This window comes from Lepeophtheirus salmonis, chromosome 3 (assembly GCF_016086655.4).
Source record: "Lepeophtheirus salmonis chromosome 3, UVic_Lsal_1.4, whole genome shotgun sequence".
NCBI lineage: Eukaryota > Metazoa > Arthropoda > Copepoda > Siphonostomatoida > Caligidae > Lepeophtheirus > Lepeophtheirus salmonis.
Window position 1 is genome coordinate 30,464,391 of NC_052133.2, and position 19,181 is coordinate 30,483,571.

Sequence of the window (19,181 nt, forward strand, 5' to 3'; positions counted from 1 at the left end):
GAGTCAGAGAGGGTAAATAATGTAATCAGCTGTTCCCATAAATTCTTTGTGCTCTTTGTTAAATATTAAAAGCATCTCTCAGGAAAAATCTCTCATACCATGGGCCAATTCCAAATTTAGGGAACATGAATCCATCAAAAAGATGGTGCTTACTCTCACACGCCCAATATGCTGCAAAGGTGGTGCAAGACTAATCTTCCTACCTTTTCGAGCAATAGCTTTTATTCATTATGCATTCCGGATTTAAATCCGATGGATTTTGAAATTTGGTCCATTTCAGTATACAATATTGCAAGAAACCCAAATTTGAATCCACTGACAGCCTCTATAATAAAGTAATGGGGAAGTATTCCTTTATATGAGTCTGTACTTGCTGTGATGCCTTTCCTGACAGACCCAGGCCTATAACTTTTGCGAAAGACGACCATTTTTAGAACGATAGAATAATATCAAGTAGTAGTATTCAGGAAAAATTATACGTCTCTATTTATATAAATAAAAAGTTATATAGGATTATTAATTTTATAGTATTTAATGTCCACCCTACATATATAGTGTATATATTTTTGTTTTACGAGAAATTATAGCAGTTGAAATAATAAAGTAATATCCCCTTAATTGAATATTGGTATGTATAATATACATTAGGATGATGCTAGTGCCCAACAAATTCTTAAACTTTAACGGATAACTCTTAACCTTTTTCTAGTATTACAATTTCCCTAATGAACACATCTGTGCAATTTATTGAAATATATTCATATTTACATGCAGCACAAAGCTAATGAAGTTTGGGAAAAAGAATCAATAAATTATATAAATCCCATTTTAGGACTTTTGAACCGGTCTAACGTTTATTTACGTAATGAGTATTTTAGATTAAGACACAGTTATTATAAAATATTTATATCATTTGTTCGGAAATCTACTATTTATTACCAAAAAATATATGAAGGTTTCAAAAAATATCAATATATATATATAGGAATCTATGCAATTTTTACATAATAATATATTTATTTCCTTTTTGACTTCATAAATAAAATAAATATTATACAACTCATAAATAAAGATAGGGGATAATTTGTATAATGCCTTCTGAGTAATGTGGATATATAGGAGCAGGAGAATCGGTCTATTTATTGAGACCAAATAATCAGTTTACGATATGAAAAGATTAAATTTTGGTGTACGCTCTGAGATCGTTTTGGACCAGAATATCGAAGAAAAATTCCTCAAGCCTGAATCAAAAACAAATCGATCTTGAACTGAATCGCAGCCCTAATAGGTAACAATCTCTGTACCTATTAGTCAAGGATAAAAAAGAGGAATTCTTTATTTCCCTCTCTTCAAAAAAGAAGAAGAAGATACACATATATTGTGATATATAAGTAAAGTTCACATCTCCCCAGGACTTCAAATGTCCTTAAATAGATAATATATAACCGTTATTCAGAGCATGTCTCTTAGATATGGTTTTTGAGTTCTTCATTTATTAGGGCAATGTTCTTTTTTTGAAAGTATATATCAATAATTGGTAATTTGAGGCAGGTGGACTGAACAGAAATACGTAATCAGCCGTGATAGTAGGATATTTCACTAGTACTATACCAATATAATTATATCAAAATAATCTATAAAATATCTCTAAGATATAAAAAATAAGTTTGCTATTGTATTTTTGTAGGTATCCAACCAAATTATTGATGACTAACAAATGTTTTTTTGATAACAAGGGAATAGTTGAAGGCATTACATATAGATATTAACTTAGATATCTGTATTTGGATTGATTTATCTTTTGTTGCAAAATTCAGACATGAAGTTTATTTTTGTTTTTTTGATTGGTTTTTGAGTAATTTGGGTTTATAGGAGTTTGGATCCTATTTCTTTAGTAATTTTGTATCTCATAGGCAATTAAAAAGTAATATGTTTAAACAAAACTGATTAAACATATAGGTAAAGGTTGAATAACATTGATTGATTTTTTTTTTTTTCAACTTATTCCAAAAAAATCATCTCAAAGGTTTTTTGTTTGATTTAGGATTCGTGAACAGTTCAAAGCTGGGGACTCGTACTCCAACTTCACTCTTGACCTATAAAAAGACTCGATACCTTTTGGGTGTTCAAAAAGTATTTTAACACTTTTCTATCTGTTTCCTAGCTGTTTGATGATGTCTGAAGTATCAGCGTAGATTAAAGTAGCAACTTGTTATCTTTTTAACTCCCTTAACTTTTTAAATTAGCTACATATATGCTTGAGGTCTTGTTTTGAGGTTGTTGTTTTTTTGTTTTTTTTTCATGTAACAATGTCATAGAAGATCTTTAAACGCTCCAAAAATGCATATGAATAGGTGTTGAAAGATATTTTATAGACTTGGTCGCTCAGACTCATGCAAATGACTGGAGAACAGCTATGCGTTACCCTATCATGGATTTCAACTATAATGTTGTTTCAGTCCTTATTTATTTGGTCCAGTGGAGTCCAGTATAGTCTTAGGACCGGTCCTATTCGTCCACTAGAACTGATTTTAAAAAAAGAAGTAATATTCAATTAATTCATCAAGGACCGAACTTTATAAGTTTTAGGACTGAACTGGATCAGACCGAGAGTGAGCTGAACGGGACTGCAGTCTTCATACCTAAATAACGATCGACACAATACTAATAAACTAAATATTGTCTAGTAATGCTCATTTTTACGTGCAAATAATAAATATGCGGAGTCAAAGACGTTTTCTCTTCAGAGGTTTTGTATGAATTTTAAAAGGCTCGGTATCAGATCTTTTATTGTTCAACTATTATTTTTTTCACATTGATGTGAGCCGTTATTACTTATTAATTAAGATTTAATTAGTACATAAGTATATAACATGAAATGTAGTGTTTTAATTCATTGAAAGGTGTGTATGTACAATCTTCAAAAACATACTGTGAAAGAAAGAAGAAGAAAAACTCCAAATCTGAACAAAAGAATCATCCTTTTTTGTATGGATATCAACGATCCACTTCCTGAAGTATGTAGATTGACTTTTTATTAGTAAGCTCATCACTCAAGCATTTGATATACAATATATATTCATAGATAGTTAAAAAAGTATACACAATAGGAGTTTGACAGTTTTTTTAATTCAAAAAAAAAAATCATATTTATCCCCTTGTAGAAAAATCAAAGGTCAAACAATAATAAAAAATACCCCTTTTTTTCAACTGTCAATATCAATTATGAAAAAGGTTAAAGGATGTCCATTATTCCAATGCAAAAAATATTCATTCATAAGTTGAATATATTTTTTAAATTCAATAACCTGTCGTAATTTAAATTTGACGTCAGTGAAAAGCCTCTTTAAGAATTTATAGGGAAGGGGCTATACATTCTTAAAGTGATTTTTCACTGACGTCCTAAATTACATCATAGTCAATTTTTTTACCATATGAAAAAACACAAATTTCCAATAAATCTACATGAAATTTCATTAACTTACTTTAAGAATAGATAAAGAGTTAACAGTTTGAACTATTTGATACCAATCATAAACAGTGATATTTGAATTGAATCAAAGCAATTTCATGTCCCTACAAAAATTTAATTTTCTCTAAATAGCTATGGATTTTTAAACTTCCTTTCGAGAAGGGGGTACTTGGATTAAATAAATATTTTACAAGTGGTGCATCACTTCAAAAAAGTTGAGAAACCCTCTACACAATAGAAATAGGCATGAATAACGATGCTTAACATACTTTTAATACATATTGGTGTAAGATATTCGTATATAGGATAATAAGTAGTACACCACATTTTTGGTATGTAAAACAGAAATAGAAAATTAACAGGGTAATGTTTGGGAGGAGAGCAGTTTAGCTGTCGTGACGTGACGTTAGATTATCTGAAAGCAGCTATGATAGGAAATAAAAAAACATTCCCCACTACCGTATCAAACAATGATATAGGAATGACTGACTTCATTGTCGGTCTTCAATTAAACTCCTAGTCCAACAAGGGCTAACGCTTGTAACTCCCCAACAAACCTTCAACGTTCCTCTATGTTATTCATACGCACACTCACACTAGAAAATGCTTCGGACTTACAACTCTAGGAGTATAACTACAAACCGTTCGCGGATATTAAAATGCCAGGCCTTATCGGAGTTTTACAACCTATGTATAAGTAACTGTGTGGCTCATTTAAAAAATGTGTTGCACATTTTGAACTCGTCTTGTCACGATACCAATATATGTTATCTTTTTAAGAATGAAATAATAATGAGAACAACTTTATGAAATAAAAAACCCCTTCAATTTGCAAAAACAACAAAACTGTCACGCCAAAAAAATGCTTCGGATTTACAACCCTACAAAAGAAAGTCTTAGAGAGACAAATTTTTTTTATAGATACTAAGGTCAAAGTCATATTATATATCTGTTGGTTCCACTTTGATATCCAAGTACAAGGCAAAGGCTCACAATTTTCCTTAACTTTAATGAAAATGGAATTTTCATTCTTTCAAACCTTTTTTAAATTTCTTTTAAAACTAGGCTTCAAAAATGACTTATATGAACAATGCTCACGTCACATGAAAATGCTCTATTAGAAACAGACTTTCAGGAAAGTGTTATTTATTTATTTGCAAAAAAAACATAATATCTTCATTACATAAGGACAGTTTTAATATTCTATTCTTTCTCTCTCTCTCTCGTACGTGCAGCAACCTTACGCTTAATATACTTTATTATATTTACGATGCCTTTTTTAAAAGAATGTGAATCGTTAAAGTCACCGGCGTGTCTTTTTCATCTTCTCCTACTTACAAGTTACAGCCAACTGAGGGAGGAGGGGGGTGGGGAAATAGCTCCTTAAAGTTATATTTCAAATGGTGCAGGCTCTATTTTTTTTTTTTTTTCTTTTCTCAAAAGTACAATTTTTTTGACGTCATGATATTTAGTTGATGATTGAATCTCAAAGAACGAAGAAGTTGTGCCACATAGAACGATTTTAAAATGAATTATGTGAGTGATTTATAAAAGTAGTATCTATTTGATCATTGGAAAAGGGGAGTGAAGAAGTCGTCGCTCAGATATTGGAATTGGAATTGAAACACGGGAAAATATTGTGTTTTTGATTTACAAACATCAAAAAAAAAAAAAATAAGTGATTACAAGTACTTCCTATATCCATATATATTTGTCTTCCTCTACTCAAAAATCAAAATGGTCTCACGGAGAAAGATTCTATCAAGATCAAGAGATGAATTACATTCAGATATTTATTTCGTTCAAGATGAAGAAGATGACATTTGGCACTCAAAAGATAAATTATATCAGGTAAGAAAAATCTGCTGCTTTATTAACATTAATTGATTGAATCGTATGTATATACATATATGCTTGCCAAACATCATTGTAGGTGTTGTGCACATGCCCCAACTTTGTTCAAATAGGCTTAATTTTTTTAGGTACTGCTGTGCAATGTGCATGGGCCTAAAGTGCCTTAATTTCATCTAAACCATAGGCATAAATCCCGTGATTTTTTTGGAAAAATTGACAAAAAACTTTAAAAATTTAATCTTTAGGTTTTTGAGCATGTGTAACATTATTTTTGGATAAACAAACAATTTTATTTAAGATACAATTATTAGACAAATTTTATATCCTTTTTTTCGAAAAATTACCAGTTGTTATAACCAAAAAATGACTGAAACTTCAACAAATGTCCATATTTGTGTGCTTGATAGGCAATTGGCAGATTTAAATTAGAATGTTCTTAAATAGATATATTTAAAAAAATGATAAGTCACATTCAAAAACACAAAAATTAGATTTTGTTAGTTTTTTTGTTACTTTTGACAAAATTTTAATATATGTCAATTAAAACGCACACATGTGTTTATTAGGACCGTACACATTACACAATATCAATAAAAATCCTATCTGTCATAATTTAAGAACTTTTCGATTGAATTTGAGTATTACATTATAGTTTTGTAAGGTTATTGAAGGACTTATTGCCATATAACCATATTATAATAGGTTCTAAATAGTTCTTCTTTTTTTTTTTTTTTTTTTGAGTAACAAAATACTTTTTTTTCTTTGAGTAACAAAATACTTTTTTTTTCATGGTCATTATACCTTATAAACTATTTAATTCATTGGATTTCATCATACTAAAAAATGAATCAACTAATTTCATTTATGCTCAATTATATTAAAATACACATATACTATAGTATAATTCGATTTTTTGCAGGTAATACAAAAAATGTATTTGTCATAGACATAGGTAATAACTATTGAGCAACAAAACATATGTTCAAAATTACTCCTGTCTCTATATTAGAACGTCATTTCATTATGTATTTACTAATACTAAGACTTGGTCTGAAACTAAAAGTCAAACAGCTTCAGTCCGGTCTAAGATTTTCAGACCCAATCCTAACACTAATGTTTACATAATATACATAGAACCCTCTTTTCGTATTGGTCACTTTTTATAAAATCCTTTGATATGCATGTAAATGCATAAACTCAGGAAATATAAATTGATATGAACATTCGAGTATTAATTGTATAACTCTGCTGTCTGTGACATTTATTTGCAATGTGACTATTTCGCAAAGAGTATGACTATTTTATATTTTAGTTACTACATAATATACATATATAGGATTAGTAGTTATTAATTTATTTATATTTCGAAATGTTAAATTAATATATGGGCCGTCAACATAAACGCAAGCTGGGGTTCTTTTACTTCAAAAAAAAAAAAAAAGCCTGGATTACACATTTGTATTTGGAATCTAATTATCTTATATTTATTTTGAAAATTGTTCGTAGATTCAGCAAATACCACTTATAGATCGACAAAATTATTTATCTGATATGGAAAAAAGATAAAATAAATTAAATTTGAAAAACTATATCTAAAGTAAATAAAGTTTCATGTATTAAATGAAGTTTTATGACTTTAGTTAATATTTTAACCCGTCCTATATTTTATATATAATATGAAATCCATAATTGACCGAAAAAAGTCAATTAAATAATGGAGTATTTATAATTAGGAAGTAAAACACTAAATTAGAAATGTGAGGATGATGCCTATTATTAATTTAAAAATCTCTATGAAGTAATGGATAATATTTCGTGTGTCAACATAAAGCAAACTTGTACAAAATCAAAACACCAAATTATAATTTTACTCCATATACATTTAATCGTATATTTCATAGACATATTTGAGTCAATTAATGGCTTTGTGTTCAATGTTTTGGGATGAGTTAAGAAGATACCCAAGTATTTTAACTATAGTTTAGAACCTATATTTGATTTAGGAGACCCCAATATGGTTATTCAAATAAAATATATGCATGAATTATTATTTTCGTGTAACAATCAATTCTTGCTATTATAAGTACACATTGGAGCCTACCCTAAGGGTTATTAACAATAATTTGTTGATAGAAATTGAAGATAAATAACGTTTCAACTTTTTAATTTAAAAACTGAAACGATGAATTTTTGCTACTCAAGTACAATATGCAGCGTCTCCAAAGTGATATTCAAAATCATTAACTCGTAGAAATGAACAATAAAATAAACAAAGGTAATCCAAACTCTATTTTTGAGAACAACATTCTAGCTTGTTTTTGTGTTGACGGGTCACATATTTATGATTAAAAAAATTATTGAACAACTCTCCTTTTCTTGTTCGTTATTGTTTTTGTGTTAACTCACCAGAAACAACTGTTATTATACAGTGTACTACTGCATCGTGTTAAAAGATAAATACAACAACGTCAATACAAGGCAAATTGACTTTGAAAAAAGAGTCCTTGGTATGAGTTGGATATAATTGACGCAAAAGAGGAGGAAAACAATGGGATGGGAGAGTAATTTTTATATATTTTTCCCTTCTTAAGATTGAGATCAAATCTCAGGATATAAATTATTATTTTTTATTATCATTATTTTAAAATGTACAATCAGAGCTTTAAACGACCTTTTTATTCTTTAATAATCAGATATGTACTCAAAAACATTGAAAATTTATCAAGCGAATTACTCGTAGGGGAATTGTCTTAGAAGTTAAAGATAGAGAAGGTTTTAAAAAAATCATGTATTTTATTGTCCATTTTTACCCTGCAATTATTTTGATTAACCCATTAGATACGCCACAAATTGTACTTAATATAGAAAAAATGTCATCGTTTCAATAGTTGAAATTAGAAATGAATAAATTATTTCTGAAAGGACATATTGGGATGAAATTAAGTATTATCAACAAAACGAAGGCTTGAAATTATCAATTTGCGAATATTCCAGATCATCCCAGAAATTTGAATAAAAAGCTTTCAATTGCCTGAAATAAGTACATGAAATATTGAGCTTCATTTATTAAATAAAAAATGAATGAGACATTTCTCCATTTATTGATCTTTGTTGAAGATTGTTTTTATGTTGATGTACTAATTATATATATATAATATCCTTATCCATTTTCTCAAGTTCCTATTATGAATATTTAACAATATAAATGTAATTTTATATATCCACCTATCTCTGTCTGTACCATTGTTAATAATATCTAACTACATATAAAAGATTAATAATAATTCCACATAAAAGAAATGGGGAAAAGTTCTACTCAAAACTGAAATAAGACTCAGTTATAATAATAAGAATAATAATTTGTAAGAAAGATTAAATAAATTGAAAAAAGTCCTTCAAAGTAGCAACAAATTGTTTTTTTTTTCTCTTATTTTCGGTCTGGTGTAAGATGTTTACTCATTTAACATAAAAAAATATGTGTATCCTCCTCTTTTAAGAAATAACAACTTTTTAAGTACAGGGAATCTCTACATAACGAAGTTTCAAAAAACGCGTATTTGACATAACGCTGCTGTTTTAAAGGATTCCAATTCCAAATCGGTCTTTTAAGTCCTCCCCATTACTTTTATTATATCGCGCAACATTTGCTCGTGATAAAAACAGGGGGAAATAAAATAAATTAATTGTTAGTTATTATTCATTATCTGCTAGGAATTGTTCACAGACTTACAATAGCTAATTATATACACATATACACTTGTTAAGAAAAAAGAAGGAATGCTGGCTAGACCATGCATACAATACTAAAATACTCTATGTCTAAATTGACGCAAAATTAATTCAAGACCTTATCATGAATCACTATTCTTGTTATGAATAGCAGCTATTGATGAAAATTCAATCCCTGAAATGATGTACTAATAGAAGACACTTAAAGATAAGTACTCCGGACCGGTTTGAGAGGACTGCAGTCTTTATAGTTTTTTAGACCAATCCAATAACAGTCATAGTGTGGTAACCCCTCTACAAACGCAGTAGTTTACCTAACTGGCCCGAAAAATCTTGTAAAGAGTTGGCAAACGTGTGCTTTGTAAAAAAAAGTATTCCATTTTACGGATTTCAGTACTAAAATAGTCTGCGTAGAACACACGTTTTCATATTATACGGAATGTTCAAGTTTCCAAAAACTTTATTATGTGGGGATCCCCTGTATCTATGAACATTCAAAAACTGTCACGACTAACTATATGTTTTTGTATATTTATACCTACAAAAATACGTTTGATCCGTTTTTGTGTGTGTGCTGTTAAAGCGGGAAACTGTTGATTAACTGTGTACTTATTTTAAGGTTGGGGGAGGAGATGATCAAAAGATGTCTAGCTATAATAGCTACAGTTTCCCTCAGACTGGTCAAACACAAGAGAAAAAGTCAAACAATTCCATATCTTCAAAACTGGGGTTGCATATCGTTTCTATTTTTGGGAAATGGCTAATTATTGAACAATTAATTTTGTGAAACTGAAAATTGTTACAAAGAATTTGCATAGTGTTGAAAATGGGTCCATTTAATTTTGACGAAGAGAATTAATTATTCACAACGCAAAGTATTTAAATGTCCAAGTACATATTTTTTTTATATGCATGGAATTTTAATCCGATATGGAGGACTTTGATATTTTAAACTTAATGAACTATGATAATGGAGGGAAAATCAGAGTATTAACTAAATAGTTTTTTTAATTTTTATCACGTAATTTTAGGACGTTTTGTACACACTGTACCAAATATGGTAGAAGCAACTTTTTTCATAAATAGCGTTCATTTTTGTAAATTAAAACTTGTTAATCCTAAAATAGAATTATTAAAAAGTGTTGTTTCGAGAACAAAAGAACATATTTAAAAGCCCATAAATCTTAGATTTATGGTGTTTAAAATTATTAGTTGTTTTTTTTAAAAGTTCCCTACTTTAAATTGTCATCTAAAAGGCATACCTAAGTAATATTGACCACAAGAATAATCTGTCATTATTACGACAAAGTTAAGGCTTAAGTATTATTTTAATGCGCATTAGATGATAATAATAACTCCAAGATAATCAAAGTAAGTTAGCAATGTCATCACTGACTCATAGCACTGAGCAAAGATTGTTCCATGTAAAGAATTTTACGTCCGATTCGGAGTCTTTGTTAAAATTTACGTCGAAATGAGGGGAGCGATACATCCCTACTCAGAATCATTTGAGCCATCTTCATGATGAGGCGTTGTTAGTATTAATCTTCTTTTTTTTTAAACATTTTTTTTAATGGAAATAATCTATGTTTTTGGGGCCTCCACATAAAACAAAAATCATTCTAAAGCGAAATATCCAATATGATTAATAAATATAAAAGTCCAATATTTCATAGATATATATGTTTATATATTTGAGTCAATTTTGAGTTCAATTTCTCTGTAATAACTTGAGATACCTAAGAATCTAAGTCATCGTCTGGAACCTTTATTTGGCTTCCATGTTGCTTTCAAATATTCTTTAGCCCATATTTTAATTGCTTGGAAATTTTGATGGAGTTTTATATATTAAATATTGTGATGGCCTTCACTCAAATTGATAAAGAATCGATATTTTACTTTTTCTGAATGGGATCTTTTTTTTTTTTAAGTTTAAGCACAAAACTTTCAGCTATCAAATGAAATATTTCAACATTTTCTGGATATTTTCTTTTGGGTGGAGCCTCTGAAAAAAAAACAGCCACTTTTAACTTTAAAGACAGATTATTCAAGTTATAACATTATAAAAACATTTTTTTTTTTAAATGGTTTAGGAACCTTTCAACATTAGGTTTTAATATATATTTATAACCTAAATCCTTTTCTTTAACACAAAGAGCTGAAAAAACTTATAATCTTAAAAATAGCGGAAAAGTTAATGTCATACTATTTTAAAGTTGATTTTATAGGATAGTGTAACTATTAGTTTAAAAACATATAGTTCCAAGATGATTTTTGTATCCTTGCTTACAAACTTTTGTGTTTGATGGCCCACATATCAAATATATCCCAAAATTTATAAAGTAAGAAATTTAGTCTTTAGATTTTACTTTTTGACAGAATCGTTTAGGCCCGAGGATCAGCAATGCTTTTTCTCAGGAAATAAGAAACCATATTAATTACTACCTGATTTTTGACGTGATTATGTACATTGCACTATTCAAAAAACAATTAACAAAAAATATTTAGAATTAACTAAATAGTCAAAATGATCATCCCACGTTTGAAAAGGATATAACATAGGTAAATGAAAGTTTGCATTTTTTTTATGACTCCATTATATATTTACATTATGGCCCTACTCAAATATATATTATTATATATAGGTAAAATATGTAAAATAAGAATTATATATCTAGATTTTTATTTTATATATATTATTCAGGTTAATCAGTCAAAAATATTATTTATCTTTCGCGAAAGTGCATTCCTGTCTTACAAACATAAAATAATAAAAACTTGTTTATTTCATAATATATAATATTAATGAAGAAAGTAGAAACTCTATCTGCCATTAAAAGCCTTCACGGCTCGTTTTGATTTGTTTATATACCTTCTAGAGTTTCTCATTTACCGGGAAACTAATTTTGTAGAACGAGATCCTAGGAAACTAAAGTTTTTCTTGAGGAAGGGTTTATTTGTTTTTTTCAAAACTTTTGGAAAAAATTTTTTGAGAGAAATATTAAATCCATATTTTTTTAATGAACATTTTTTAGAAAAGACAAATTAAAAAAGACGGCAATGATTATTATTGTTGATTTTCATTATCACTAACAGTCTCCAGGTTCTACCGTTTTTTAATTATTTTACCCAATCCAACCTGCAAAATAAATAAAAAATAGTAAGGGATAAACTAGCTACTTTATGATAGAACTGGTATATAGAGCTGTATACAATGAAATACACAGCATGAACCATGGGCTAAAGTCAACTGACACTGTACATCTCATAGTAATCGTACAAACTTAAAAGCAAGTGAATCTTCAATATACAGTGTCGTAATCACTGTTTTGTTATTGGTGGGCCTGGTCGGAGTGACTGTGGATGACTCAACATTACTGGGTAGATCAATACTACTATTGAAAATGTTTGGTAGCCCAGGTTCTCCTGGTCCCCCCGTGATTAGGCCATGGATATGTATTTAACACTTAACTGAGTAGTTCATATTATTATCATTTAATTAAATGAATTTTACACTATGAAATAATTAAATGCAGGAAAATAAATATTTCCGTGGAATTTTTCGTAGGTGTAAAATCCCGGTACAACGGAACCATAGTAGATAAACCTTAGTACATTGCAAATAATATAATATATTTATCTATTAGTTATTACTCAAACATACACAGTATGTTTTGAAAAGTTTAATGAATAATTATTAATTTTGATGGAGTGACTAATGACCTCTTGAACTTTCATTTAAATTTGATTTTTGTTTTGCAAGAAATTGCATTAGTTAGATAAATAATGTCTAGAAGGAGGTTTATTATGTCGCGCTCTGATAATTATTTTTGCATGCAAATATATATGTACATAATATATAAAACACTCATTTATGTTAGTTAGATATGCTACTAATACAATGGTAATTATATGTACAATAATTACTATTTTATTTTGGTTGTCTGAAGAGAATATTATAATTACATATTATGTACAGACCAAAATGACTTGCAAAATGGTAATGAGTCATGTACTCGTAAGTGGTGGGATAATTGACGCAAAATGACCCATTTCTTTTTAGTATTTGTTGGTGTATGTAATTGAGATTATTTAGAAAAGTTATGGAAATGTTGTGAAACAATCAACATTTTCCTGTAGTAAGTTTATATGTATGTAGCAATGACCAATTTTCTCATACTTCAATCTTGCATATATACAACCCGAGACTGTGAAAATGTTGCATCCAAAACTAAGACTTTGATAGATCAGAGACTCAGAAAAAAATTATGATTGTTTTGATTTTGACAACAGGACCAATAACAGTAATTTAATAGGAACTTTTTTTTTTGCTGCAGTAAATTCTAAAAACATGGGAGGGTCATGCTCTCTTCATTGCACAAATCCTTCAATAAAAACCTGATACCAAAATTCTCACCACCTTCATCTCCTTTAAATGGGCTTTATTTACTTCCCCTCTTTTCCAGGATGTTATTACTAGTCGTATGTGACCACTGTACCTAATGCCAACAAGTCAAATACAACTTATAGAGCACTATTTAACGATTTCCATAATCTTACGCTGGCTTATCCCTCCCTTTTTTTAAATACAATTGTCCAAAATGGTTTTTTCAGTTCCACAATTCACCTTTTAATTGTTAGAAAAAATTTCAGTAGTTAAAAATCCTTCCATCCACCTATAGTGCGTATCTAATACTTATTATTGAAGGCAACCAAAAAATTTCCCCAAGAGTCTTAGAAACTACTTTAAGCCTTTCTAAAATGCTATAATCTATTACAATGATTGTATGATATGAAAAAACGATCTGCTTCTAATTAAATTACGACTAAGGTTTCATTCTACAAGTCTCAATGTTTCCTTTCTTTAATCTGTCCACAATACTAATCAATCTTGGATAAATTTATATTTTTTTTATCAGACACTTTGTTTATTGATATCTGTTGAATTATATGAAGAAGAGATCTGTTCATCAAATAAAGAGTGCTCAAATACTGGGCTTTTTGAATATGTTATATTCTATTCACAGATATAGAACGTAATATTTTGAATAATCGAATTTGAAAAAGCAGTTATAAATTTCAAGCACCTTTCTGACTCAAGATACAATCGTAATTGAGACGTTATTGTTAGAAAACCATATCCGATGAAGGTGAGGAACTTACACCTATTTCAAAATAGGCTAATAGTCCAAAATTAATCAGATTAAACTTCACTCGTTCATCTTCTTTTCTTTCTTTTTTGGCAGTGTTTATGTACGTTCGATTTGATATGTATGTTACGATGTTTCGCAAATAAGAATGCTAAGATTAAAAAGAAGAAATTGGCCCATCAAACAACGATAAAAGGGTCGATCCTTCATTTATAACTACCTTTTTTTTTATAGATTTTTTACTATTACACATTGATAGGTATAATGAGTAGGTTGCAATCTGCACAAGGGGAGTCTGAGAAGAAGACCTCCCTTGTATTACTATCATCATCTTATTATAGGTATATGTTCGTAGCTTTTCATATCCTGTATTTTACTTTGTAAACATATTATCATGTTAAAGTAGCGATTTGTAAAAGTTGTGACTTGTATAAGCAAATTGTACAAGTTGGAACCAAAAATAAGGTGAATAATAATTTTCAAGTAGAATTGTGATGAGGATAAGTCAATAATTGAATATTTTATGGATGTTCAATATATTAATCATGTAATTACTTATACTCAAAAATTACTTATTGACGGTATTATATGTCACATTATTACGTTCAAATGCCCACAGTTATAGACATATATTACTCGTAAATACATAATAAATCCGTAATTTTGATCAATCAAAAAGGAATGATAAGATCAACTTATTCTTCATAATTAAAATGACTGATGTTGTAGTTAAATAAAGCGTAATGAGACGTAAAAATTATAGCTTGTACAATTGGCTTATACAAGTTAAAACTTGCACAGAAATGGAAACTTGTATGCAAGATATACATATGAGACAAATAGATTTTTCTACACGTTTGTGTCTTTTCAATTTCATTTAAATCAAGAGAAATATTTAAATACAAAACTAAGTTCTATTAGATAGAATTAAAAACCAAAAAATAAAGGGGCATTGAAAAGATTTGGCTAATTTGATTATGAGGTTGCGAGAATATATTGATTTCAGATCAATTAGAACGGCATTTTACTATGATAATGTGAAAAAGCGAGTTAGACATTGTTAAATCACCAAATAATCAATGATATCTGAAGATTTATGTTACTAATCTTATTTTAATTTGATTTGAACCACGCACACTAAATGCTTTCTTCTTTTTTGAGATGTTTTCAAAGTTTATAATTGAATTTTTAATAAAATGTGTGAATTATCAATTTGTTTTGTTGACTATTTGTTATGGTTCGGCGAGGGAAATTTTTGGTAGAATCATTCAATTCTGGTAACCTCATACTATAACTAGCCAAAAACTTTCAAATTGATCTTTTGAGTTTTGGAAAGACTTAGAGTAAAATATAAATATTTTTTTAATCCTTAGCCACATTCATACCTTAAATGGACTATACTATTTCATTCATTTAAAAATATTCATCACTCTATTGATATTCTAGACCAATTCACCAAGTTTTACGATTGGTTTCCTTTCAGTTTCTTTTCTCTGATGGTTCTTATTTTTGTATTCATATTCTTTCAAAAGTTTTCGTTTTTATCACCGACTTACGTTAATTTCCTATGGTTTTACGTTGTTTTTGTTAATATACAATATATATACATATATGAATGCTACTACTACCCAGGGAAGGAACTCTGTTTAAACGTAAATGGAAAGAAAAAAAACCAATCCATTAATTGTTGTTTTTTTTTAAAGAAAAAAACAGAAGTCGTAAAACTAAACGTACTTATATCCGTACTTCTTAACCTTACAGATATCTACCATTTGGTTTTTATTTTTTATTATTTTGTTCTTTCCTCTTATATCCACAAACATGAAGAAATATCGCAGTATCTACATATATACGTATATTAGGGCGACTTGTTATTCAACTTTTCTTCGAATTTCGATTATGGCTAGGAAAAAAAAGTTAGCATGTGGTTACCAAATAAGCAACCCTTTATTTCATTTTTATATGATTTTATATTTAGGTTGCACTTCTCAGTCAAAGTTAAAAAAAAGGCAACAGTTAGTTATTTAGTCAATAATGATTAAAAAGCCTTATTCGTTGTTTTTTTTTTAAATGAGTTTGATAAACTTTGACTTTACCTATAAAAAATATGTGTAAAGTTATTTTCTAAAAGGATCTTATGAAACAAAAGGAGAAAATAATGTTAGGAAAAATTGATTAATAGTGTGCACACATATCTTTTTTTTTTCTTTTTTTAATTTTATGAAAGAAAAAATCAAAATATATGATCAAAAATTACCTTTTCTTTTCTTTTTGCTCCATAGGATAACATTACGAAAAAACTATATAAGTTAGAAAAATATCTATCAAAATGATTTCCTTCAAAATAATGAATAACAATTTATTCGTCTTTATTGAGTAAATAAGTAATTTTTAAAATATCGAGATGTGTAGCCTAAAGATAACATCGTATTACAAAGAAATTTTGCTAGGTTTTGACAAGTTTTCCACACAAGCCGTAATTAAAATTAGAAAAAATGTTGAAAAACAAACCACCCTAACGTACCTACGTACTAGAGAGATCGTGCTAATTGACTTTTTTCTTCTTCTTTTAAGAAAGATTAAAAAATATATGTTTATAATTGTTTTTATTTTTTGTCAAAAGTTTTACGTTTCAAAATAACATGGATGTAATCGGTATTTGTATTTTAAAGAAACATTAATTCAGAGTTTCATGTTTGATGTTCCTACTATTATTAAAATTATTATTATTATGATTTTATCATAACCAACAGAGTTATATAATGATGATTACCTCTCCATTGGTATTGAAGCTTCAAGGTTTTGTACTTACAGTTAACACCTGAGGGTTACTACTATACAAAAATAAGTGCATGCTTATATGGTTATGTACTAGGTTGGTTTAGGAGACTATGAACTTGATTGAATTCATTACTCCTTATGGTTATATTTAAAAGGGAGTGATGTGGCTGTAATTAGATGAAGAATCGAATGAAGGAAATAAGACGTAATGACATCCGGTATATTGGATAATATGTAGAGTGTTGATGAATATTTAATTTATTATTATGCACTAACAGAGGTATTCGAACTTGTTCGGATTTATAAAAAGTATATTTTAAGCTTTTAATAAAATAAACCAAACTTTTGAGTCTATTTTGAGGATATAAAGGCCCCAAATCAAATATTGAAAGAAAGAAAAGTTCCTTCAAATATACCCACCTTGTCTTTTTGAATATAATATATTTTGCCTTCACATGGCCTCTCCTGGGGGTATTCAAATCTACAAGGGGAAAGGGGTGGTTTAAATTTATAGTTACTCACTTTTTAATTATTATTATTTTATAAAAATTGATGTATCGGTAAAAATAAATAAAAAGGTCAAAAACCATATATAAGTATAAAAATCACAGTGGTCCTAAATCCTGATTGGTAAAAATTTTTAAACAATTTAATGTTCATTTAAAAATACTATACCCACTTTGATCTTAGATAATTTCAATTTTGACAATTTTCTATTTCCCAATTTGAAAAATATCGGGATCACGTTTATTAAGAGAGAAAAAATTAACTCTTATTAAATAATTTTAAAATTTTATCGACAAATGTATGAAAATTTTGTGTCTTGTATTTTGTAATTTGACTAAACCACTTGTGCTACACAAAATATACTCCAATCCTCTTCCCCCGTAGTCACTGCTTGGTTCGTATCAATGTTGTTTGTAGTTGGTCATTGCGTGCAAGTGGAAGTTAATGCCCCTTTACATATGTCATGGACCTTTATAAACTATAATTTCGACCAAAGAGATAGATCCCTATCATAATTTGATACTTTTATGCTTCGACAACAATTTATAAACATATAATTATTTCATTTCCCATGGCAACACCTGGATCAGTTTCATTTCCTTCCTTGAAGAATAAAAAGTCATGAAGAATTGTCACTATAATTCCGTTGCTTATACACTTTGCACTTAACACTATGCAATATCATTTTTGCTCACCTGATAAAATCCACATCTATTATTGTTATTTAAACTATAAAATAGTTAAATTACCATTAAAAATTTTAATCACAGTAGGTTCGGCCTCTAAAGCCTTTTCCTAAATCACACTTTTCTGTAAAATTTCGATGTAGAATCATTTTTCAAAATGAAATAACTATATAGATGAAAGTTAAAAGTAATAACAATTGATCAAAACAATAGTCAATATTTTAGAGGCAGGAAGATTTACAATTTTAAATATTCCAATGTATTTGATTAGTATGTATTGCTTAGATGAATATAATCTACCCGACTTATTCATATTTAATTTCTGAACTTTTCCTGTTCTTAAAATATTCATTACTTCATCCCATTAGTCAAATAAGTGACTTAACTATATTTAAGTTCGATAATATTTTCATCCAACCTTTTACTCCCTATTTTTTAAATATTCTACAAAAAAATCAAAAGTTCAACTGAAAATATCAATCAAAATCGTTTTAATTTGTAATATAAGGCTTATTGTTTTATTTTAGCAATAATATAATTTAAATAAAAAAATATGGGAAAAATATAAGTTTTCAATTAAGACCCTTCATTTTAGTTGTTTTGTATATAATTAGACCCATTTTGTAGGAACTGTATTCAAGATAATTTAATAATATTTTCTTTTGAATGTTGAAATATTTTGTATCAATTATTATTTTCTTTAATTTTCATTTATATAGTTATTTCATTTCGAAATATGGCCATGAGTCGAAATTATAATTTAAATACTTGATTGTAAAAATAGACTTTAAAGTCCAAATCTTCTGTAAATGAAAATTTTAATAATCATTTTTGTGTTCTGTGGCTAAAATAACAAAAATAAATGTGAGTTCCAAGACCTGAATTTTGTGCTTTATATTTTCAATTCTCATTTTCTCCATTATTACCATTATCAATAATAATTAATAGTGTGCAGGTTGGTTTTTTTAGACTCCACAGGTCCCACTTTTTAGAATTTCGTAA

At 28.4% G+C, this 19,181-nt stretch overlaps 1 protein-coding gene across 1 annotated transcript in view; it reads left to right on the forward strand.

Moving 5' to 3' along the window:
• Positions 1–4,942: 4,942 nt before the first annotated feature.
• The window catches only part of LOC121114889 (uncharacterized), a 53,333-nt gene continuing 39,094 nt past the window's right edge, over positions 4,943–19,181 (forward strand). Inside the window, exon 1 of the mRNA XM_040709000.2 lies at positions 4,943–5,323. Coding sequence (XP_040564934.1) covers positions 5,210–5,323 — 114 coding nt within the window. The 5' untranslated portion in view covers positions 4,943–5,209. The remainder of the gene's footprint in view (positions 5,324–19,181) is intronic.